The 25,101-nt window shown below is 45.9% G+C and overlaps 2 protein-coding genes and 2 non-coding genes across 13 annotated transcripts in view; 3 read left to right on the forward strand and 1 right to left on the reverse strand.

The window, feature by feature from the left end:
* DNAJC5B (DnaJ heat shock protein family (Hsp40) member C5 beta) overlaps window positions 1-11,472 on the forward strand; it is a 57,665-nt gene extending 46,193 nt beyond the window's left edge. Inside the window, exons 8-9 of the mRNA XM_059861480.1 lie at window positions 2,318-2,456; window positions 10,405-11,472. The gene's annotated coding sequence lies outside the window, so the exon portion shown is untranslated. The remainder of the gene's footprint in view (window positions 1-2,317; window positions 2,457-10,404) is intronic.
* TRNAY-GUA (transfer RNA tyrosine (anticodon GUA)) lies at window positions 1,060-1,150 on the forward strand. The gene is given in 2 exon segments: window positions 1,060-1,096; window positions 1,115-1,150. It is a non-coding gene; the product is annotated as a tRNA-Tyr (tRNA).
* On the reverse strand, window positions 4,665-4,737 carry TRNAR-ACG (transfer RNA arginine (anticodon ACG)). Its single transcript has one exon. It is a non-coding gene; the product is annotated as a tRNA-Arg (tRNA).
* Window positions 11,473-15,939: 4,467 nt separating the features above from the next.
* The window catches only part of TRIM55 (tripartite motif containing 55), a 40,191-nt gene continuing 31,029 nt past the window's right edge, over window positions 15,940-25,101 (forward strand). For 3 of the 10 annotated variants that reach the window (XM_059861450.1, XM_059861458.1, XM_059861466.1), the window contains exons 1-3: window positions 18,011-18,127; window positions 18,213-18,808; window positions 19,201-19,373. In XM_059861450.1, the coding sequence (XP_059717433.1) occupies window positions 18,620-18,808; window positions 19,201-19,373 (362 nt within the window). In that variant the 5' untranslated portion in view covers window positions 18,011-18,127; window positions 18,213-18,619. Of the gene's footprint in view, window positions 16,078-16,154; window positions 16,278-17,952; window positions 18,128-18,212; window positions 18,809-19,200; window positions 19,374-25,101 lie in introns of those variants that run through there. The other 7 variants (XM_059861393.1, XM_059861431.1, XM_059861402.1 and 4 more) reach the window with 7 other exon arrangements.

Below are 25,101 nucleotides of genomic sequence, written 5' to 3' on the forward strand. Positions count from 1 at the left end.
AGGTGCAAGAAGATCTGTGTTGTGTAGTTGCATGAAAAGTGTGTGATTTTGCAACAAAACCCAAACTTTTTGCATTTACATAAAGGCTATGCAGTGTATGAAGAAAAGCTTGCAAGCAGGAGAGGCGAGGAAGGCATTCCCAACGTTTAGACTGAAGAGCACACCTTAGCTTCAGAGTAGCCACTTATGGAATCAGAATGGTTTGGGTTGAAAGGGATCTGTAAAGGTCACCTACTTCCAACCTTCCTGCAGTGAGTAGGGACACTGGATATCTTCAGCTCAATAAGGTTGCTCAGAAGCCGAGACCTTGAATGTTTTCAGGGAGGGGACATTTGCCACCTTTCCAGGCAACTTCTTCCAGTGTTTTCATGAAACCCACTGTAAATTTTTTTTTCCTTATATCCAGTCTGAGCCCACCCTCTTTGAGTTCAAAACCATTACCCTTTGTCCTGTTACTACATGCTCATGGAAAAATCCCTCTCCAGCTCTGTTGGAACTCCTTTAGGTACAGGAAAGTGCCCTGAGGTCTCCTGGGAGCCATCTCCAGGCTGAACAACCAAAATTCTCTCAGCCTGACTTCACAGGAGAGTTGCTTCTACCCTCTGATCATTTGGTGTCCCTCCTCTGGACTCGCTCCATGCCTTTCCTGTGCCCATGGTACTGGATGCAGCAGTGTGTGGATTCACATGTCCCAGAAGAAGTGATTCCTGGTAGTATGAATAAAAAACTGCAGTAGCTCATGAGTGCAGGTAACACTTGGAAGCAATGTGTGTGTGCTGCTGAAGGGCCCTGCTTTTGCTTCACGACACACAGCTGTGCAAAAAAATACACGGCGCAGGCGGAGTCAAACTTCCACTCTCCACATTCGTAGTTAGCAGGGTAGGTAAAGGCCATTACGCCATTAGGTGACTCCCTGACACAGCTCCGGCCCAGTCACCGAACCCGCTTCCCGTCTCTCGCCCCGGTAAGGGCCGAGGCTGCCAGGAGCATGCGCAGAACTGCGCGCGGGGCGGGGCGGGGCGGTGCCTTGTGCGGCCGCTGGGGGGCGGTGACCATGTCCCTTCGATAGCTCAGCTGGTAGAGCGGAGGACTGTAGTGGCTGCGCCCCGCGGGAATCCTTAGGTCGCTGGTTCGATTCCGGCTCGAAGGAGACATCCGAATTTTTTTTCTGGGACAGGAGAGCGGGATCGCTCCAGCTCAGGAAGACGCTCCTAGAGCCGTTTACAAACATGCGTGCTGCACAAGCAATTCACCTTTTTTTATTCACTCCTGAGGGGAAACAAAAAAGAGAAAACACCGCAAAGAGATCGCATATAAGAGTATATGCAGTAAATACTGATATGCATCTTGTAGCGATGCTCTTGGAAGTGCCTTGGTGTTTTCCATAAAATACTAGTGATTATTATGTTTAATAAAACTATTATTAATTATTATTTAATGAGATTTAATAAATAATATATTATCGTGATCACAGAATTGTTAGGATTGGACGGGACCTCCGGAGACCCCCCTGCTGAGGTAGAGTCACCTAGAGCAGTTTACACAGGAATGCATCCAGGTGGGTTTTGGATGTCTCCAGAGAAGGAAATTCCATTACCACCCTCAGCAGCCTGTCCCAGTGCTCTGCCGCCCTCAGTGTAAAAAAGTTCTTCCTCATGTTGAGCTGGAATTTCTGGTGCTTTAGTTTATGGACATTGCTCCTTGTCCTGTCACTGGGCACTGCTGAAAAGAGTCTGGCACCATCCTCATGGCACCCACTTAGATGATTTAATGAGATCCCCTCTCAGTTTAATAATACATATTTGGCATTCTCCTATGTGAAACCAAAAATAATTAATAAAATAATAAATAAAAATAAAAAGTTAATTTAGTTCAGTCTTAGCTAGTTTTGTTAGGTCTTCTTTCCCATGGTGATCCTTTGTGTTCCACTGAGGACAGCCTCTCCTCATTTTGCATGTTGCTTTATGTGATGCCACGATTGGGCTTTCTGTGATGGCAGATAATCCTTACAAAGGAGGGCTGTGAGCACCCTGGCTGATAGGAGTGGATTAAAGTCCTCCACTGTCTGTTGACTTAAGGCAACAGATGTGATGTTTGGTCCTTTGGATGTGCCAAAAATGGTGACATGGGATGTTCCAGCAGAATGTGGAGCAGAGGGAGAGGGGTCATAGAGGTCTTTCCATGGAAGGGGTTTGATGCAGACTGACATGGGCTTGCTTAGGACATAGTTAATAGGAGAGCCAGCACTCATACTCTGCTTTTTTCTCTCCTGTGTTCTATTGTTCCTTTTCCCTTCAAGTCTTCTTTTCCATTACAGGTGCTACGTGGGGTGCAGAGAAACATGCTTGGCAGCAGCTCCTGGCTTGGAGAGAGTAGACGTGTCTGAAAGTGTCCAAATCTGTCTACATAGCAAGGGGAGAATGGAAGTGAAGTTTTCTCCTTCAACAGAACCCCGGGTGAGTCTTCTCTCTGAGTGGGAGTGTTTCTCTGGGGTAGATTTCAGATATGAGAGCAAGGAAGACCCACTCTCTGTGGGAATATAGTACAAGCAAGATTATCAGCAGGGAAACAGATTTATGAAGCTCGGGAGGAGTCAGACCTGCACACTGCTTCTCTTTGTGCATTTCGTCCCTGGCCCCCAATACCCCTTCATTCATTAGTGTGGTTTTGTGCATGTGTATGGACACGCACACTGACACCAACAACAACCTTTTCTTCCCTTCTCCTCCAGCATGGTGCAGTGTATCCCTCTCAGGAACTGTCCCATGAGAAAACTGTCTCAGGCATGAAAACTTGCCTTTTAGAGAACAGAGGCATCTCAGTGAGCACAAACTGAGGAAAGGCATCCATTTCCTTAGCTGTCTGTAATCCACACAACTTCATACTCACTAGCAGTCAAATCTGAATCCACAATCCAAAAGCACATCCCTGTGCCATTCCCTAGTGTGGGACAGGGCACAGACTCTCTTTAGGGCCAAAGATTTATTTTATTCCCAAGATTCACCCCATCCTATATAAACGTCTCTAAACTCCTTTGTTCCTTTTCACTGATTCGATGGCAACTCTTTTCACTTCTCCTAAAGGATAGCTTCCAAAATAAAAGCACAGACAGACTTTCTTCAAGAGAAGGGATCATCTCCTTTCTCCCTCTGTCTCCACCGCTAAGATATTTTTTCTCTCCCACCCACTCAGAAAGAATTGACATGCATTTCTGTGTAAAAGTGTAATACTCCTGAAGGATAATGAAAGCCAGGAAAGAAAAAAACAAAACCAAAAACCCTCACAAAATGTCCTGGTCTCAGGACTTACTTTATGCTAAGCACCTTTTCTGCCTCTTGAACTACAGCCTGTTACATTCATGTGACTGTTTGGCTCAGCTTCCCAGTCTTGTAGGACATGCTCATGGATCTAAAGGTACTAAATGTTTTCCACTACAGAAGCAAACTATTCAGTGCTTGCTTTATAGTGTAATCTGTGAAATACCTCATTTAGGTGCAAGTTAATACTGACAGTCACCTGCAAGTGTATAAATATTTTTGTATCTGGTCTCCAGCAAGGGCCAATAACGAGCTCTGTGTGTACAGTCTGTTCAATCATTTGTATCATTTAATAATGGAAGATGCCAGAGATCATAAAAACCCCAATCATACAACATTTCACTCTGATACACTGGGTTGGTGGGCGCTTCAGGCAAACAAGGGATTAGGGGATTTTAAATTGCCTGATGGGTACAGGGAGGACACCTGCTGCAACAGAAAGGAAATTTTCAGGTCCTGTCTTGTAAGAAAAGGTTTGTTTGTATTTCAAACAAAAGTTGTCCCTTTTGCTGGAGAAAGGGAAAACAGAATAAATCTCATGGGAGTATGAGGGCAAAAAGTTTCAGTCTGCCTGGATTTCAAAGGAGATATGGTGAAAATGTTCCTGCACAACAAGGTGCTTCCTGATGGATGCAGTCTGAGATATGTGGCACATACCAAGACGTTCTGCTGTTTGCAAAGGTGGGAAACCACTGGAAACAACAAAGCACTTTCCTGATTTTGTTAGTACCTGAAACTTTATTATTCCTTTTCTGAGGAGCTCTTTGTCAGTGTATTTATTTTGAATATTGTAAACACATACTTCCTTTTGTACCTACTCTTCACCTGATCTAAGTGGGATTTCAGGGTTACCCAGCTATCAGCAGCTCTCCCACCTCACATCCTGGGCACTTAGACATGATTTTTATCTCCTTGGCACATTCACCTGCCTCGTTTCAGCAGGAGGAGTTGGATAAATGAGCATCCTCCAGGGTCAGCCAAACTGGAGTGCAACAGTGGAAAACTGGAAGATGCTGGGAATAGATGTGAATATTGAAAGTTCCCAGGGGGGTTGGGAAAGATCCATGTAATAAAATCTTTTCAAAAATAAGTCTGTTTGGAGGTGGAGTTGACCTAATTGAAAATTCTCAAGCAGAATGAGCAGGATGTGTGAGTATCAAAATAAATGAACACAAAATCACTTCTCCAGCTTTTAAACTGCTTGGTTGTTGAGATTTTTGGAGTTTGTTTTTAATTACCCAAGCTTAGTTTCCCCTCCACTTATGCTCAGGGAGGATGGGTGGGAACTAGGGGAAGACCGGGGTTAGGAGGGCGAGAAAGAGCGTAAGAGTGTAAAACTGAAAAGAACGAGCCAGGTAGGAGTCGAACCTACAATCTTCTGATCCGTAGTCAGACGCGTTATCCATTGCGCCACTGGCCCCCAGCTGTTCTTTGGTCAACATGAGGGCGGCCCTGTAGACTTCCAAAGGGACCTAGAGGACACTTCTCCTAATGCCTAGCACCACCAAAATGCAGAGGTTGCCCAATATCTGTGTCCAAGCTCCATACCTGATATTGCTTCACTGTGAGGAGAATCTTTGCAAGTGCAAGCTGAGAATAAGTCCCATTGTGTCACCTGCTCCAATATCAATGCTGAAAGGAAAACAGGAAAAACATCATCATGTCATCCAGTTCCCAAATTGTGGCAGATGTGTCATGCCCCTTCACTCATAAACTGTTGTCTCCCTGCCCCTAGCAGCCGTTTGGGCCAGCACAGTCTGCCTGTTCCCACGGTGTCTGGAGGAGGAATCTCTGCTGGTGGGAGAAGGAACAGGAATCTGCTGTTTCCATAGTTCCAAAGCAGACAAGCCTTCACTCCACGTCCTCCGAGAAGGACCCCAGATCAGACAGACAGGGCCTGGAGAGCAGGGACTGACACAGAGCTGATCTGCTCCGAGGGATAAGGGCATCTCTGAAGGTAGTCAGCTTCAGCACCTCATCTTCCAGGGAGCCCTCACGCCACTGTCACATCAATGCCTCTCCTGTTACAACACACCTGACTCACGTCCACATGTTGGTTCCTGCCCTGACCTCTGAATTACTCTTGGTCTCTACCCCATAATTTTTTCCTGCAGCTCAGCTGCTAGAGATGATGCTCTTTGAACTGTCTGAACAGGCTTTGCTTCTGAATTCCTGCAGTGCATCACACTCGTGCTTCACAGAGGTGGCGAGGTCTTGGTCACTTGATATGCTCCACAAAGGCCACAAGGTCACAGAACTTGTTTTCCAGTTTTTACTCATCAATCACACGCAAAATAGATTTTTCTTTTCCAATAAGAGATGGTGATTTATGACATTTTGGATTCAGCTTCTGGACCTCTTGCTGACACTTGCTGCCTGCTTTACTGAGCCCTTTGCTTACCTTGCGGCAGTCAAATGTGTTGATCCACCACTGATAATAACTCGAGGTCAGTAAGCTGCAAGCTTCGTTCCTGTGGTAGCCTTTGTTTGATGTTTGAGTTCTGGCATGACAGTTATCCATTCAGGCTTTCATAGACAGGTCTGTACCAGAGAGAGCCAGGATACTGGAAAAAAAAAACCTCTGCATATTCAGCCCTAGTTTCATTAGGCCAATGAAAACCAAACCAGTTAACCAGCGTTGTACATTAGGGAGCTTGGGAAAGAACATGATGGCACTTTTTCCCATTCCTTAGAAGCAGGATGGGATTCATGCAACCTGCTGCTACAGAAAATGTTGGGAGCTGTTGGAGTCAGATGTTAATTACCACAACCCTATTTGAACATGCATTGCTACTGTACCTTCCTGGCAGCAGTGACTTTGCCTGACTACTGTGGTGATGGCTTTTGGCTTGACTTGCTTGTGAGTGCTCCTTCAAGTAATGGATTCTCTTCTGGGGTACTGAAGGTATTAATTATGTTCTGGGTAACAATAAGGAAGTTGAGGATGAAGTTTGAAAGGAGGATGAGCCAGTTTGGCAGCTCTTTAGTCCAAAGTAGAGAGATCCCACTTCTGTTCCCCTCTTCTCCATGGCTCTGAAGTACAGAGCTTGCCTTGACCTAGCTACAGTTGTCTGTGGGCACTCCAGGCACCTGAGTCACCATGACGATCCAACAAGGTGGGTAATTTTCCAATGGTCAGTGAAGTGAATCAGCTCAGATGGTGCTAATAAGGGGACCAGACCTTGCGTGAGAAGCCCAGGCTGCTCTACCCTGCTGGCCAGGGCAGCTCAGCCTCTTGCAGGTGCTTGCCAAACTGCAGCCTGGAGGAGGAGTGTTGTGCTGAGGTAATGAAGAAAAAGGCATGGAGTGGGAACAAGGAGTGAGAAGTGGGGAATGTATTCAGTAGGTGAGAGGCAGAGCCACTGTCTGTGTCCACAGACAGCTCACTTTAGACCTCTTATTCAGTCCAATCTCTCTTCATTTTCGTCCTTGCTCACTTTACTTTGTGAGGTGCCAGTAAGGTGGGTAGTGAAGATGAGGCCAAATTATTCCTGACTGCCTCAGGCTAGTGCAGGGGGATAAACTGGGAGGAGCAGATCCTTCAGAAGCAAAGACTTGCAAATAGCTTCTCTCTTGCAAATGTTTTATTTTCCCCTGAATTAACCAGAAAAACCACAAAGTGAATGAAAGGGGGTGAGTGTGTCCAAATGGGTGGTGGGTGTATAACAACAGGAAGGGTGTAATTGCAAACAGGAGTTTGCAGGGGTGGAGGTGTTGCCTTTTTCTGCTTGGGCATCTTGGACTCATACCTATTCCTCCAGTTGGCAGCGAGAGAGATGATCCACTGCATGCCCAGGCTAGGCAGGATAGAGGGCTTCCATGTATGAGCTTAGAGATCCCAGGGATGCTACCCCTCCTGCAGTGATGGGATGAAGAATGATGTTTGAGAAGGATAATTTCTTGGGTTTCCATGTAGTTCCAAGAGAATTTCTCTGAGCAAACAAGGCTGATCCATTTTGCCTAATGCAGCATGTGCTGCATTCCAAAACAGCTGCAATGTGGTGTCTGGCAATTCTGAAAGCAGGACCCAGTGAGGTGGGCCCTGCTTGAGCCATAGACAGGGTACAGCCAAAACTAATGGTTTGAGACAAAGCCTTGGTTGTAGCAAACACTCCAGATGCCTAAAGAAAGCTGGAGCCAGAGCTGGGAAATCAGGCTAGTGGACAAATAAGGGAGTGAATACATGTAAGAGCTAGAAATGAGAAGGGGTAATACATTTCTAGAATGCTTCTATACTTCTCCTTGCCTGACTCTTGGCCAGGAGAGAGCATGGGGGCTGCAGCTGAAGGAAGGGACATTGCTGTGGATGTTTGCACACAATGCTGTGGATATCTGCACACAGTGCTCTGGATATCTGCACACATTGCTCTGGATATCATGGAGAACAAGCTGGCAAGCCAGAGTGCTGGTAAGGTGCCCCAAGCTCTACGTGGAGTTTTACCACATCCTTTGGCAAGGAACAAGTCATTAGTATCCAATTACACTGAAATCATACTTAATGCAAGACAGGTTAAGACAAAAAGAAAATAAAAACATATACTCAGCTGCCAAGGCAGATAAACTTATAAAAGAGGTAGGTGGGGAAATGAGAGAAAACCAGGCTTCATTTACTGGCTTTGAAGATTAAATCAGCGTGGCTATTCCCTCATATCCAGGCATTTTGCTGCAGGCTCTCCTGACACAGTAAGGAGCAGACAGCCTACCTTCCTCCACACCTTACACCTCAGGCTGTGTTGACCAAGAAACTTTTCCTTGTGGGGGAGCAAAGCACTACTCACATTCTAAAAAATTTTCTACTAAAACCCCAAATTCTTCCAATCCTGAGAATTTCACTAATTTGGTATAGAGCTCTTCCTATTTCTTCCCTATTTAAGAGACAGGATGGCCTTACTTCTTGGCAAAAATAAGAATGATTTCATTCCTTTAGCATTACCTGGCCAGCTAACAATACCTTGGCTCCAATGCTAAGCCTGAGTGCTGTCATGGGAAAGGCACTGGCTTGATATATGAATGCCATTATTTTCTTTTTCTCTTTTTGTTTTTTCTTCTGTAATAATGTAAACATCTCTTCTTTTCCCTGCCTGCTGTCATTATTCTGGTGTGCAAAACCAGAATACAGCAAAGTGTGTAAGCCTAGTCAGCCTTGGTTTGGAGGGGATGTGTTGCTTCAAGCTATTGCTGGGAGCAGAAGCAAGGGGAGCAGTCCTTACCTGCTCAAGCTGTCCTTGCCTGGTTGATGGGACTTGTCTTTTCAGGGAGAGGGTCAGACAGTTCACCCCTTCATGGAAGAGGATAAGGGAGATGACAGTTGGTGTGGGACGGATGTGAAGCAAGATGCTGTGGTGCTGCGAAGTAGCAGAGGAGGTGGAGGCATTGCGCTGGGCTTGAGAAATCACTTTTAAAGGACCTGTTCAATGCAGACAACATCCTGGGACTTACAGCTGTGCATGCACACACAGTCTCCTTCCTTATCCTCTTGTGTCTTTTTCCCTTTGCATCTTCCACTTCCCTCAAACATTCTCCTGCCACTCTTACAAAGTGCCCTCACACAGGGACCACACAGAGATACCCTTTACCCAGCTGGCAGCACAGTTTCCTTCCTAAACTGGAAAGAAAAGGTTCAGCACTTTTCTGCCCTCCTGCATGGCTCCTACAGCATTTGGGGTGGAGGGAGGACTGGGGACAACACCAGGCTTTTATGCCTCCCAGATGCTGGACATGCTTCCCTAAGAAAGCTGTAAAGTGAGGGAAGGGCTTAAAATGAGAACACCAAAGTGAAGAAAGGTGGAGTTTCCTGCTCTCCCCATTGGCTCCTTGAGAAGCTCTGTTTTTCACTTTCCATCTCCATGTACCTTGTGAGGTCAGGAATAAAAACCATTTCACATAGAAACATATTAACAAGTCACCAGAGAAAAGATGAGAGAGTTGGCAACTTCTTCCTGCCTGACTGGATGACACCTGGCTTGTTAAAGAGACATACTTCCCTGAAAGGGAACGATGCATGACTTCAGTTCTGGGAATAAGCATCCTGTCTGGACACATTTCAGGAGCCCAAGGGACTAGTTATGAGACCTGACATATCAGGAGTACTCCACTGAATGCAACCTGAGATGTTACACGCAGAGAAGGCTTCTAAGGAAGCATCGCCCCTTCTCAGGAATACCACCTGAACACCTGATGATGAGTGAGAGGTCTTGCCAATTAAGATCAGCAAGGATAGGAGCCTGTATAGTTTTTAAAGTATTCCATAAATATAATCTATTTTGGATGGATATTAATGGATTTTTCATGGATGAATTATTTTATTTCCATTCTTACTTCTTCTCTTCTGGATTAAGTGGGATTTCAGTGTTACTGATTGCCTGCTGACATTACTAGCTGAAGGGGACAGTGAGCTGTTACTCTGTGACCACCTAGCTCATGTCAGGCTCCTTGCCATGTTCCTTAGGATGCTAAAGGTTAGCAATAGCCATGCCTGCCCCATTTTGGCTGCAGAAATGAGGTCCCTGGTGAATATCTCTGATGAAGGTCAGGGATGGCAGAGGCATCCTCTGCTGGCAAAGGCAGCTGTGGACGCTGGTGTGGAATGGGACAAAGGCTCTGGGTATGACTCCTGAGGTTCCTCAATGTGTCTGTCAGGGGTACAATAAGAAGCTTAGTGATGAGTAAAAAATCTTACACCCCTGCCAAGATCCCCTCTCCTCTGAGCTGTAATTAGAGCCAGTGACTTAAGGATTCCTCTGAAGACACTGCAGCCCTCTACCCTGGGAGCTGAGCTATCAAAAGATGAGAGATGCAGTCCTTAGAGAAACTCCCAGCAGGATCTCACAGCAGTCCCAGTCCCAGCAGCATGATGGCAAGTAGCAGTTGTATCACTTTGGGATATGGGGGACCAAGGCTCAAAATACAAATTTTTGCACAAAACAATGCTGCTGCAAAGCTGTCAGCCTGTTGTGAAGTGCTTCATAGCACTTTTTATGGATGGAAATAGCACCAAGGCCATACTATGTGGGTAACTGGAAGAGATGTGATTTTTAGTCTACTCTTACATAAATCTATTATCACCCGTCTCATGTTTACATTACAGGCTTTGGAATTATCAGAAGCATCAGAATAAGGCCGGATACTGCTCCAGCTTGTCATTTCTTACCTAAGGATTATCTGAAGTAAGAGTTTCTGCACACATACAACAGGATAAAGATGAAGGGAGCTGACCCCACAGAATTATAAAAAGAGCAACACAAGTGACATGAGGAAGCAAAATTTGCAATAAGCAGATCCATCTGAGGCTCTGTCTTTACCTCTCCTTGTTTGCAGGCTCCATTAGCAGTGCAGCTCTAAATGCTGTGACAATGGAAATGCACAGCAGCTCTGGCACTGATCCTATGCTCTGTTTTGCCACCACATCCCAGCCCTCCCTGTGCCCTGCATATGCCTGTTCTCTCCCGCACCTGTCTTCTCCTGATCCAAAGGGTGCAGTGACAGGGAATGTGAGGTCAGCACTGTTTTCCCAGCTCCTTGACCACAGTCGTGGGACAAAGGAGCACGCTCAGCTCACAGCAGCACACCTTCCCTTACATTCAATGCTGGAACAGCCTCCCTCAGTGCTGATGGCTGGGGTCACAGGGGGGTCACCCTCCAGGCTGAGGACAAGCTCTGTTGGCTGCATCAGGGGGGAGACTTTTGGAAGGAGAGGAGGACAACCAGCGACAACTCTTTGTCTTCCACCCAGATCATCATATCAGACTATTATGGTGCTGTCTGTTGCCATGAACTATTGGTTCATATTGCCCAATCCTGACTGCAGAGGGTAGAACTGTGTAGTAAGAGATGTGCATCCTCAGTCAGCACTGGCAAAACACAAATCTTATTGCAAAGCTGCCCCCTCCATGGCAAGGTCAAGGCCTTTTAGAAGACACACAAAATCTGAGTTGTGCTATGGTGAAAGGACTTGCTATGCACCCTTTCTTCCCTTGCATTCCCTAAACTCTGCCAGAATCAGAAGGGCTGACTCTTAGGGAACAGCCTGGTGTGGGGAGGGGGTGATGCAACACCACGTGTGTGGACATGGGCCGGCGTGCTTGAGATGCTTCCTGAAGTGATAATTCAAAAGGACATTAATGCAATAAACTGCTGCTTGGTAGAATGAACACAATGTCACAGTGGATGGCATTTCTGATCATAACTAAAAGTGCCTGGCTTGAAGGCTTTTCCTGTTGTTTTCCTTGCAAATGCCTGCATCTCTCTCTCAACTGCTGTGCTCCCCTATGCTCACTAAAATCTCATGTAAAGGAGTGGGTGAAAGAACCTGACTGGAAAATGGCCAAAAAGAAAACTTTGTCTTCTTATCTGACTTTCAAAAGGGAAAAAAAAGGTATTGGTACTCAGGAATGAAGAGTCATGCTGGTTTTGCTACATGCCCTGCAAATGTTTTCAAGGCATATAGCAAAATGAAATAAAAGGAAAACAAAAGAATTTTAGAAAACCCTGAAAACCCCAAAACCCTAAGAACATTTGTTACCTCTGAAACCAGCCACTTAATAAACAGACACTTTCCTGGTTCTGGTAGCAACTTACTGTGTGAAAACCTTTCTGCCCCAACACACAGTATTTTTCTTTAGCTGTAATATGGAAATATTTGACCCTTTATCTTCAAGCACTGAATCTCTATTCTGTCCTGAAAGAATGACCCTCAAGATGGGGTTGGATGAGAACATAAACTAGACCATCCTGGGGAGCTGGGATGGAGTCTCAGCAGGTCTCTGATGTGATATAAAGTTTGTGCTGAGTACAAACTTAAAATCAGTCTCTCCTTTGAGCTATGGACCTGAGCATTGTCCTGGAAAAAAAAATATCCGCAGTCCTCTGCTCTGCCAGCTGAGCAATGGAGAGCATACTGAAATAGCATCAAGAGTGGCTTATGTCAAGCAGACCAAGGCTAGGGAGAAACCTGACACTGGGACAGGGCTGTATCCCTGTGAAGTGATGAGCTGATGCCAGCTGGGAAGCCTGAGCTGGATCTGTGCTGTGAAACACAAGTCCCTCTCTACTGAACATCACTCTCCTTTCCTACTGACAGAGCTGGGGCTGTAGTAGTGAGAGTTGGAGTGCTATGGCCTGTTAAGTCCAGAGCAGAACACAAATCTGTCACCCAGTCAAAATTCCTGTTGTTAAAGCTCTGCAGTGCCTTTTTCCTTAAATTCTGTTATGCTTAGGAGGCCCCCTAGCACTGCGCCTGCTGTGCCACCTCCTGCATTCCAGAATCAAACATCCCTGTTATTCCACCAAATGGGGGTACCTGGGGAGGATTCACCATTCCTGCCTTTCTGCTAGTAGAGGAGACATCGAGCCATGATTTACAAACAGGCTCTCATGGCATGCTGCAATAGCAAAGTAGCAGGGAAAGGGTCAGGGGTGCATTTGAAAAGCAGAGGGGTTGTGTTAAAATAGCAAAGTACTTGCTTGCTTACTCTTCAAAAGGAGGTGGGATTTTCCCACTTTTCTAACTGGTGTGCTCTCCCCTTTTTCTAACTGCTTTTGTTTTACCTATATCTTTTCTTTCTTCATGTCTCATTTTCACTGCAGGGTAGGTTTGAGGGTATGGAAAAGCAAGCCTGTTCCTGTTATCTGTGAAACTTGTCCCTAGTCCTAGAAAGGACCTATTTTTAGGTAGGCAGTAGTGCAGTGCTATTATTTCCCACATGCAATACTTCCCCAAGTCCTTTGGACATACTTTTATGCCTTGGCTGTGAAATACAGATCTCTTTCTAGCAGTGATGTGTGGAGGGGAAAAAGATTTGGGAATCTCCAGGTTTGTAAAGTTGCATGTGGTTTGGGGAGGTGCTGAACTATTCATCTCATGTTTGTTACCCTACATCTGGTCTTTTTAAGCTCACTGATTTTGAGACTTAGACAATACTGATAACTGCAAGGAACATGGTAAATGTCTCATGTTAATCACCTCACAGGGTCACCCTGTCTGCCTGAAGGGTATGGCCTGAGCACCATTTCTCATCCTGATGTTGAGGACTCTGAGGAAACCAGGGCTTTCTTTCAGGAGGGCTTTGTTTCCCTGTGTCCACTAAAGCTGGGTGACAGGTTCATTCTGGCTTGCTGGCACTGCTGGAGGACAGAAGGAAACCAAAGGATCTTCCTTCTCCCAGGCAGCCACATGGGGCAGTGACCTCATGTCTTGTGTCACAACAACGGCAGAACCACAGCATGCAGGAATGAGTCCTCGGTGCAGTTTGTCCACAGACTCTCACTGTTTCAGGGTCTTTTAATCCAAATCTCTGAGGTTTATCTGCTATAATTTATGTTGGCACCATTGATTAATTTGGAACAGAAGTTATTATCTAATTCATATGCCCTTTTATCCCATGTTTCTCCCGGTTTCCTACAAATTGTGGAAGGTTCTTGAGCATGGACAAACCCAGAGAAGGCTGCTTTTGAGCACAGTTCAGCTCAGGGCAGTGTCCATCCTCTTTTAAAAATAAAAGGGCAGACATCCTCCCTCTGTCTGGTCTTTGTAGCTGGTTCCTGAAATCTCATGTCCCATACATTTGATGTGCTCCCAGTGACTCACCCTTGGAAATGCTTTTGAGCTTTCCTCTTCTGTTGTGATTTCATATGTGCAAAAGAAACTTTCTAAAGATGTCATTATCTCCTGTGCTGGTCTTTGTTTTCCTGGAGATCTGAAACCAACCCTCAGACTGTTTTTAGAAGGTCTCCAAATACTGACCGCATATGGCCTGTCATCACATATGAGGTACACAAAGACAGATATATATGTATATATATGTGTGTCTCTGTGTGTGTGTGTGCTGAATGGAAAAAATGTCAGTCTCAAAGGCAAGTGTTTTTGAAAGCACTTGTCTCTGTTGCAGAGTCTCTCTTTGGCTGCATAAATTGAGTCACACACAAGGGTAGTCTCAGTATGGCGTGTATATCGATTACAATAAAATCATGAAATGCAAAATAAAATTTGCAGTTTGCTCTTGTATAGGTAGGAGGGCTTCATCTTATAGCTGGCTTGTCGGCTCCTGAAGTTGTTGCCAATGTAAGTGAAATCTGAGTCTGTGCAGCATGCTCACTTGTAGGTGGGAATGTCATGCTCACTTGTAGGTGCTTGCCACCTGCTCCCGAGGGACTGTTCACGGCAGGGTAAATGGGCACAGACAAAAGGTGAGGTTGATGGAGAACCTCCCCTAGCCTCCCCGAGGCATGCTTGGCTAAAAATGCAAATCTTTTCAGCCAGAACAACAAGCAGACGTAGCAATATGGGAAGAGGGGAAGGATGCATCATAATTTTGCCCTAAGTCTCACATTTGGGTAGGCAGAATTGGAGATGGCAACCTCATTTTTGTTAGGATGTTGTATTGCTCAGGCACCCACCAGCTCTGTCCTCTTCCAGCAGCTGGGCTGTTGTGGGAAGTATGCAGGTGAGTCCCACCAGCCTCAGCAGTGTGGGGAGCTGCTGGAGGCAGTGGGGTGGGGAGGGGGGGGGTGTTGATCCCTGCCCAGGGAATGATGGGCAGCTCCCAGCTGTTTTAGGCAGCTGCCAGTGTAGAGGTCTGCTGGCTCCTGGGCTGAGTGGCGGGGTGCTTGCTCATGCCCCAGGACAGGCAGAAGGTGGGGTAGCAGCAGGCCAAGGCACTGTCACCCCATGGACCAGGATGCTTCTCACCACCCGCCATGTCCGGGGCAGGATGCCTGGAGAAGGAGTCTGCTCCTTGCAGAGTGCACTTTGTCTCTGCAGGCTCCTTGGAGAAACAACTCATGTGAGAGCATATTTTTGACAGCATCCTCTGGCCAAAATATGATTTTTCTCTTTGTTTTCCAGTCATGCTAGAGAGCCACAGGGCTGATTTTCTGAGTGACACACAAGAGCTTCACAACTCTGGTATAAGATAAGAGGTTGCAGAGGGGAATTCTGTGAATGCAAAACCCAGAGATGTCATTATGGCATTGAAACCTGAACCTGGACATCACTCAACCACTCCTTCCTCCTCCAAATCCCTCTCCTAAGCCCATTGCTTTGCAGCCAGCTTTCCAGGTTCCAGGCCATCAGTCCACAGGCCACAAGCTGTTATTTGGCTGCAGAATAGAGGAGTTAGAAGGAATGTCTGTAAAAGCAAGCCTATATTTAGGAATTAGTGTTCTGGTTATGTCAACAAAGCCAGGTAACACTCCTAGACAAGCAATACTGAAAAAAAAACCCTTATTTCTTCTTGGTGATGGCTGGCAGACATCCAGATTTTCTGTCCAGCAGGAGTGTTAAAGCAATTTTTCTTGTCCTTTGTCCCTGGAGAGATGGCTTGATTTGGTAACTCTTCAGAGGTGGACAACTGTGTGTGCTGGTGGCCTTCCTCTGCAGGAGTGGAAGGGGAGGAAGAAGAGGGGAACAGGGCTGCTAAGAAGACACAGGAAGGTGCCAGACTCTTGCTCAGTGTGAGTTCTTTGAAGCTTATCCTAAGTTGTCCCTGCAGAAGACCAGCTGCAGGATCTTCCTGTTTCTCCTCAGTGTCTTGAACTTGGCTCTTCTCTTCCTCTTTCTTGCAGAGTGGTCATACAATGTGTGGCTTTCCTGGCACTTCTCATCCTGCCTTTGCAAGTGGGGTCAAGCCTCTGCATTTCTTTACCTGTAATTTATTGCTGTGGTTCACAATACCTTGTCAGAAAAACCTGTACTAATTTTTCCCATGTCTGGACTACATGTTCCTGCCAGAAAAATATTTCAGCTCAGGCCTGGTTGCAAAAGGTGGGTTTATCTTTGTTTAGTTGACTCCTCTTTTTGGTTGTGCTGTTTGTTACTGGTTCCATGTCTGCATGCTTCAGCACACAGAAAGGGGAAAACCAGCAGCACACTGTCCCTCACCTTATTGTCACCAGATGTCCTCTGCAGATGCATCAGATGTCCTGCTCAGCCACTTAACAGAAGGCTTCTGGGGGTTACCGTGGGTAGGTATAAAATCCCCAGAATCACATCCCAGAGGCATGTTACACCCTGAGAGGTGCCTCAGTTTGTTCTCCAGAGGGCCAGCATGGGGTTTTTTTGCATGCCATGAACACCCCCTTCCCTACATCAGCATATGCAGGTGTTTTGGTGTGCTGACATTTCTAGCCTTCAGCTTTTCCCTCCAGAATTTCTCTGTTTCTGCCTGTGCAGAAAGGTGGAATTTCCTGCCCTGCTAGATGAGGATGACTTTTCTTATCTAATTTTTAGAGCCCCCTATTGAAGCAGGTTTTGCTGTGCAAGGGGCAGCTGACTCAAAGTGAGGAGGGCAAGAATAAGGCGTTCAGATTCCTCCAGATGCAAAAGTCACCTCTGACCCAGCTATGAGGGGAGGGAAAGAAGAGAAATATCTTCATGCTGCTGCCAGGGAAGGCTCCCTGCCAGCCCTGCCAAAAGCCCCAGCTGTCCACAGCTTAGCTGCCAGAGCAGCTTCTCCCACTGGACTCCTGGCTCTTGTCCACACCAGGCAGTCAAAGCAAAGGTGGGATTTCAGGTGGGTTTAACTAAGCTATGACTAATTTCCCGTGAATGCAAGACTTAGAAAAATCGATTTGTTTCGATGGGACTGCTGACAAATGTGCGTAAGTTTACACAGGGGAATTTTCAGCTTGGTGGGGTGCAAATGAATTCAGGAGTTCACTCAAACACTTAAGAAGCATGTGAGGCACTGAAAATAAAATAGTCAATAATACATTTAATTTCATGTTATTTATTAGAATTGCATGCAGAGGATTGTATTTATTTTCATGCAGAAATCCATGAAAACCTTCACTTTTATATTTTCCTGAAGTGCACAGTTTCCAGACTGGTGTTGCATGCAGACTGAGGGCCCTGCTTTAGAACTGGGGGTCTGTCCCTGGATGCATGGGGCATTCACTCAGCTGCTCTACTGCATTTTTCAGATGCTAGCCCTATACAGTCATAAGGCAGAACAAACACTAAAGGTTTCTACAAGACACTGAACTGAGAAACTATTGTAGTTATTGACTGAAAGAGAAGAAAATATTCTGATTACATGTACAGTAAGGTGGCAAAGTGATTTTATACAGTAATGTGGGGACTTTGGCTTAAATTTGAAGATGAGATATTTATTGCTTGTACAGTTGTGTGATAAATTATTGGCAACTAGAAGCACAGATGGCTTTCCCTTAAGATCAGGCATCACATGTCACAAATTATCTGGGAAATTGTCATTTTAAAAATAACTCTGGAACAAGTGCCAAGCTGAAAGGGATATCAGTGTCTAATAAACAGATATAAACACAGCAGTGCCCAAAACTAAAATATATTTGAATCAAATTATCAGAGAGAGAGCATATACAATTAGTACCTATTCTCTAGCAGCACAAATGAGAGCCTTTCACACTGGATTTTTTCTCATCAGGAAATTCAAATGTTTTTCATGCATATTTAACCTGCCCATGGAGTTAATGTGCACAAATGGCACAAAGTTACAATGGATTTTTATGTTATAGCTCCTGAGACCAAAATCTTACCAGAACAAACTTAACCATAGTTATAGGCGGGCAATTTTGTTTGTCTGGTGTCAGACTATACTCTTTTCTGACCCAGAGATGGGGCAACTGAGAGGTGTTTTAAAAACTTTTATTCTATTTTCAGTCTCACGAGAAGGGTGAGACAATACAGATGTTATAATTCACAACAAGTCTGAATTGTCCAACAGTCTGGTTTTCAAGGTGGTGAGATGCTTACACCCTGAAGTGTTCAAGCTCCAGAGCACCCATCACTCCTACTGTCTTCTCCAGGAACCACATGTACTTCACACCTTGAAAAGGTAGGATCCTGGTGCCTCCCAAAACACATGGGCAAAATGACATCCTGCCTCAGTGGCTGCCCACTGACAACAGAATGTCTCTTAGACTGCAGGATGTGGCTGTGCAGGCTGGGGCAAGCCCTTCGGTCTCCACTGACCCGCAAAGATAAGGGAAGGGAGCAGATGGCCTTTGCTTATCACTCCCACAACTCCTCAAGGGGTGAAGGCTGCCATGTGTGAGTGAGGAGAGCCAGGGCCTCTCCGGCCTCCCCCCTCCCCAGCAGCTGTCACCTGTCCCAGCCTGTCCTGCTCTCACGCGCATATATGGGCACGGCAGGACGGCAGCTCGTGACGCAGCACTGCTAAAAACAGCCCCGGCTCTGCTTGGCCCCTCGCTCAAACAATGTCCTCCAGCCTGAGCAGCACAGAGAACCTCTGATCACAGACAGCCTTGGACTTATTTCAGGGGAAATTAACCCCAAAACCTCTCCACAAGGCCGTGGCCCTGAGCGCATGCCCCAGGAAAAGCTAGGGATGAGCACCTCCCTGAGCTACAAGTCGTTCTCCAAAGAGCAGCAAACTATGGATAACCTGGAGAAACAGCTGATCTGCCCCATCTGTTTGGAGATGTTCACCAAGCCAGTGGTCATCCTGCCCTGCCAGCACAACCTCTGTCGGAAGTGTGCCAGTGACATCTTCCAGGTAGGTTTTTCCTACAGACAGCTCTGCTTCCCAAGCAGGACTGGCTGGAATGAATGGGAAAGAAGATTTTTTACATGTTTTGGTGGGTCAATTTTAACAGTTGGTGAGACAGGGTGGGGGGAGCGATTTAAGGCTAAAGATGATGTATCTGGGTGCCAGGGCTGAGCTCCCAGCAGGTGAAAGTGCCACCTGTTGGCTGTGGTGACACGGCCGAGCGTGAGCTGAGGGACTGGCCCCTCGCCCAGCAGTCACCAGGTGCTTTCCCAGGGGTGACATGTCGGAATTACCCTCTCATTGGGCATAGTGACAAATGGTTTCCTACCATTTGGTGCTTTTGGAAGAGGTTTTTCACGGCCATACCTTCCTCTCCTTGTGCTGCTTGGCGAGAACAGGCCTCCAACCCCTACCTGCCGACCAGGGGAGGCACGACTGTGGCATCGGGGGGCCGCTTCCGCTGTCCCTCCTGCAGGCATGAGGTGGTCCTGGACCGACACGGCGTCTACGGGCTGCAGAGGAACCTGCTGGTGGAGAACATCATCGACATCTACAAGCAGGAGTCCACAAGGTAACAGGGGAATGCGTGTCCTTCAGAGGACACGCGTGAGGTTGATTTAGTTGTTTTGTCTCTTGGAAAAACGAAAGGGATTGTGCTGCCATGCCTCACTGTCTGCTGCACCATGAAGTCAGCTCTCACTGAGGACAGAAAACTGTATCGAAATAGATGCTGAGCTTCCCTGCTTCCACTTACAGCAGAGGATTGGGCCATCTTTATTCACATGAGCAACACTTACCCGCACAAGCAAGGCCCTTGAGGTCAGCACAGTAACGTGATTAAGAGAAAAGTATCTTGGTTACATCATTTAGTGCAAAAACAGTTCAGACAATTATTTGTGTGTTCTTATGCTAAAGAAGGGAAAGGATTTCAAATCTTATTAGGAAATCCTGAGGTACAGACTGTGCAAACAGAAAGAAAACTGAATTTCACACAGAAGGTACCCTGCATCATAATGCCAAATGAAAATTCTGTTAAAAATATCTCTGTTTCTGTCAGTTTGGGATGTGAACTTATGAAATCAAGTCTTATTTATGAGACCATGAAAGAGAAGGAGGAGCAGTAAACAATACATTTCAGAGCTGTGTGGCTGTGCACAAGAATCAAGACCTCAGAGCAGAGAAATAGGTCAATTCTAAAAAGTAATGGTAATGGTCAGTTCTAAAAAGTAATGGTAATGATAATTTCTCCTGAATGGTAATTTCTTGCATGTTATGTATAATGGATCCAGAAACAGAAAAAAATGTGTTCTCATCTTTATTTCCTTGGGATAGATAGGATTCATGGTACCACTGGGGAGAACTTAGCTGGGGGGGAAGGTGAAGAAGATAATTCTCTCCCTCTACTTTGCTCTTATGAGACCCCACTTGGGATACTGCATCCAGCTCTGGAGTCCTTAGCACAAGAAAGACACGGACCTGCTGGAGTGAGTCCAGAGGAAGGGGTACAAAGGTCCTTAGAGGGCTGGGGCATCTCTCCTCTGAAAGAGTTGGAGTTGTTCAACCTGGAGAAGAGAAGGCTCTGGGGAGGCCTTAGAGCACCTTCCAGTACCTAAAGGGGAGCTGCAAGAGAGTTGGAGAGGGACTTTTGACAAGGGCATGAAGTGATAGGATGAGGCTTTGAACTGAGAGACAGTAGGTTTAGATTAGATATAGAAAGAAATTCTTCACTATGAGGGTGATGAGGCACTGGCACAGGTTTCCCAGAGAGGTTGTGGATGCTCCATCCCTGGCAGAGTTCAAGGCCAGAAGGGATGTGGCTTCACACAACCTGGGCTTGTGAAAGGTGTCCCTGCCCAAGGCAGAGGCACTGGAACTACAAAATCTCTCAGGTCCCTTCCAAACGCAACCATTCTGTAATTCTGTGATTCCATGTTGGATTTAACCTGGCCCCAGGCCACCAAGCAAGGAACTCTCGCCCAGGGAAGCTGGATTTTTTGTCACCAGCATGGATCGTTAGAGTTGGTTCTGTATGGCAAAGTGTTTTGTTCACCTGGAAGGTGTAATCCTGGCCATGCTCCCTGATGGTCTTCTGATCCCACCACAACAAGGAGCTGGACTTCCCAGGGACAGAGAGATGGCATCACTGGTGCAGGTGGACACAACCAACAGAACCCATTTTCTAGGATGGCTGAGGACGCTTTCTCCAGCAAAGGAGGACAGTCACCAGCAGAGAGAATGCTTAAGAGCCTGACAGTGGCTTTGGCTGTTCTCACCTGCTTGAATCTCTCTGAGGACTGTGGCAGCTGGGCATAGGTTGGAGCTCCAAAGCACTGGAGAGCACGAAGTTGGCTTAAAATTGTCCTTTCTGCTGCCCTTTGCGCTCCATGCCAAGTAAAGGTCAGCTACCCCCGTGTGTGTCATTGATACTCAAATATTATTTTAGTCAGGAAAATCTCAGAGGAAATGAATCAACAAAGCTGCAAGGGTGGACTTTGCTTTTGATCAAATAAGCTGGATATGTTTGGCCTCATGTCTTCCTTGGTTTTGTTTTATTTTAGCTCACAGTTGTATTTAACAAACAAAACAAAACAAAACAAAACAACAACAACAAAAAAAAGGCAGGTCCTCTTTTCTGTGTAGTTCATGGGGAATTGGAACAAAATACAGTTAGGTAGAAATGTAAGAATAGACTTAGTAGATTTTTTTTAAGATCCACAAAAGTAAAATACATGATGAATAAAATGGGAGAACAGGAAAAAACCACAAAAACATAGATTTACTTATATATTTGTCCAAAAGATTTGTTTATTTAATCTGTTAAGGTGCTTATTTAACCTTCATGTATGTCCTTAGAATGAAAGTCATTGTCAGAGTTACATAGTAGCAGCACTGCATAGCAGCATTATCTAAACTATTCGGCCCTTTGTGGGCCTCAGCTGCTTATCTCCCTCTGCCTAACATTCCTTGGACTCCGCTGAGAGTGTGAGCAGATCTTTCATGGCGTCTCCCAGTGCTGTCCCACTGAAAGCAAAAAGTCAAGGGAAATCAAGTCTTCCCCACTTCTTCCTTTTATACCAGTCTCTTCCATGGTGACAGCTGGGGTCTGGCAGAGATACATAGGAAGAAGGGTGAGATGTGATATTTGCCTCCTTGATCTTCCCAAGACAACTCCTCAAACTGGCAGCACGTGTGGTTTCCAGACAGGAATCTCTTCCCATCGAGTTCTCCTGTGGGTATAATTCACTATAACTGCATATGCCAGAATGAGGCCAGTTCCCATCTGCATTTCACAGGAACTTAGAGTAAAGAGAGAGTAAAGGGAGCAGGGGAGCAAGATTTGACTAGCTTATTTCAAAAGGTTTGGTTGTTTTATTTTATTTTATTATTTTGTAATTGGACTTTCTATTTGAATTAAGGAGTTGGGGTTTTTTTTAAATAAAAACCAGGGCAAGAGCTGGACTGAGGTTGGGAGAGTCTGCCTAAGCCCTCATATGCAGCCCCTCCTATTACTAAGTATCACATCATATGGTCTTTTATCCCATTGCTCATCAAATTCCAGCTGATGGCAGCATAGCCTGTTGCCCAATTTAGAATGCATTAGCAACACAACGGAAGAATTCTTTAGCAGGAGGTGGCTTGCAAAAAGCTTTAAAAGACAGCAAAGGACTGAAAACAGTGGAAACTGAGTTGGCTAAATATTAAACCAGTCTTTGAAAATCCGTAGGCTGCTGATCACCTAAACTATCTGAGGAACATCAGGATCCCTGCTGTCACCAGAAAAGGGTAGCAACAGGAGGCTGTGACTTTTTGTGAAATCTGGCAGGTTCTAATGATCTCAGCTGGCTATTCCAGATCAAAAGGTGCTTTGGGCTTTGTTACCAGCTGAATCCTGATCAGGGAGAGTCGAGCACTCTTTCTGCCTTGCACTTACCAGGGAGAGCCTGAGGAACGGGCTGTCCCTGCAGCCCCCAGCACAGGTGGAGCAGAGTGTGCAGCAGGGACCAGGCTGTGCTGAGAGCAGCCTACATGGGCTCTGTGATGGTGCTGACATCCTGCAGGGCCCCATAGCCAGCACCACCAGAAGTGTCTGTCCCTGACACCTCCGAGGTCTTAGCCCAAACTCCCAAGGCAGGATGTGTTTCTCTAGGCCACGCTGCAGGGGCATCTGGGGATCTCAGACAGGCTGGGCCAGGGAAATTTGCTCCCTGAGCACAGGTCACCAAGAGAGAAGGAGCCCCACAAGCTATGCAGTGAAAGAGATGAGGAGTGGGATCATCTGGATCTTCTCCAACTCCCCACAAGACAAAGCCCCAAGCTCACCTGCACCAATAATTTTCTTGGGCTGAGCACCTATGATAGTAGTGTGACAGAGCTCCAGGAATCCTTATGTCCACATGAACTTCTAAGCCTTCTCATTTTTCAAGCCCCATTTCTACCCTGGGTATTGGTGGGCTTTCCATTGCTTTTGAGAGAGTCCATCATTGTGGTTGATTTTCAAGGACCACCTTCCAAGGCCAAAATGGTCTATCCCCATATACAGGAACTCAAGCAATGGTGCCAAAACACCTCTGTTGATTAAGAGGGAGCTCCTGATTAAAAATGAAAAAATTAAAAACAAACAAAAAGAAGATGGACAGGTGGATCAGCAAGATTTTGAGATACTCCCCAAGCACATGCAGATGAAGAAGAAAAGCCAAGGTCCACCTGGAACTGATTATGATGAGGGACATGGAGGCTAATGATTGCTTCTACAGCTTCATCAGCAGCAGAAGGAAGATGAGGGAAAGTGTGAGTTCACTACTAGACAGAGCAGGGCCTCATATAACACAGGAGGAAGAAAAGGCCAATGTACTCACCTTCAGACTTCACTATTCAGTTGAGTTTTATGGAATCATAGTACTCTGAGACCAGTGGAAAATTCTAGAGCCAGGAAGACTCACCTTTGGTGGAGGGGGATCAGGTTAGAGAGTATTAAAAAAACCCTGGACATCCTGATGTGAGGCATCTATAAGTGGTAAGGGAGCTGACATATTATTGCAAGGTCACCCTCAATAATCTTTGAAAGGCTGTGGTAATTGGTACAGTTTCCTGTGGACTGGACTGGAAGAAAACAAATGTTCCTTAATCTTAAAGGAATGCAAGAAGGAGAATCAAGGGGACTACAGGCTAGTCATGCACACTGATCCCTAGAAAGTATTTCATGCAAACCGTCCTAGAAACCATTTCCAAATATATAAATGACATGAAGGTGATTAGAAATAGCATGGATTTATGAAGAGCAAATCAGCATGACCAATCTGAAAGCCTTTTATAGTGAGATGACTAACTCAGTGCATGAGAGGAGAGCAGTAGATACTGTTTATCTAGACTTTAGACACTGTCTCCTGTGACAGAGTGGACAGTGGAAAGTGAACTGGACTAAAAACTGGCTGTACTACCAGACTTAAAGGGTCATGGTGAGCAGCATGAAGTCAGGTGGAGGCCAGTCCACTGTATGCCCAAGATTGATACTGTGGCAAATGCAGTTTCATGTCTTTACTAATGACTTGGCTGTGCCTCATAGAGCCATGCAGATCCTCTCCATTCCCTGACCAGGTGCAGACAGTGGGTGATGTGATGCCACAGAAAGGGCTACAGCTGTCTCAGGATCCTCATTAAAAACACTGTCATAATTGGATTCAGGACTTCAGTAGAGGCCTTTTTGGATTTGAAAAATTCCTACAGAAAACATGCTAACAGCAGTTTTCCTAAGGGTTTACTATGTTTTTAATTAAAGTGTGCTTCTTTATGTGTCCAGCAACTTTGCACTTCCTCACCAAGTCACAGTCACAGAATGGTTGGGATTGGAAGGAACCCCTGGAGATCATCTCGTCCAACCACCTGCTGCTCAAGCAGGACCACCTGGAGCCAGTTGTCGGGGGCCATGTCCAGATGGCTTATGAGTATCTTCAAGGATGGAAACTCCACAACCCTCCTGGCAACCTCAGTCGCTCAGTCGCTCTCACAGTAGAAAAGCATTTCCTGATCATCAGAGAGCACCTCCCATGTTTCAGTTTGTGTCCATTGCCTCTGGTCCTGGCTTTGAACAGTGCCTGACTCCATCCTCATTGCACCTTCCATTCAGATATTTAGATAACCAAAGGCATTGATAAGATCAAGGTCATTGTTAAGATTCCCTTAACCTTCTTTGATCCAGGCTGAAAGTTCCAGCTCTCTCAGCCTTTCCTCACAGGAGAGCTGCTGTAGATCCTTAATCATCTTCAGGGCCCTTTTCTGGACTCCTTTCAGTATGTCAATGT

This window comes from Haemorhous mexicanus, chromosome 1 (assembly GCF_027477595.1).
Source record: "Haemorhous mexicanus isolate bHaeMex1 chromosome 1, bHaeMex1.pri, whole genome shotgun sequence".
Taxonomy (NCBI): Eukaryota; Metazoa; Chordata; class Aves; order Passeriformes; family Fringillidae; genus Haemorhous; species Haemorhous mexicanus.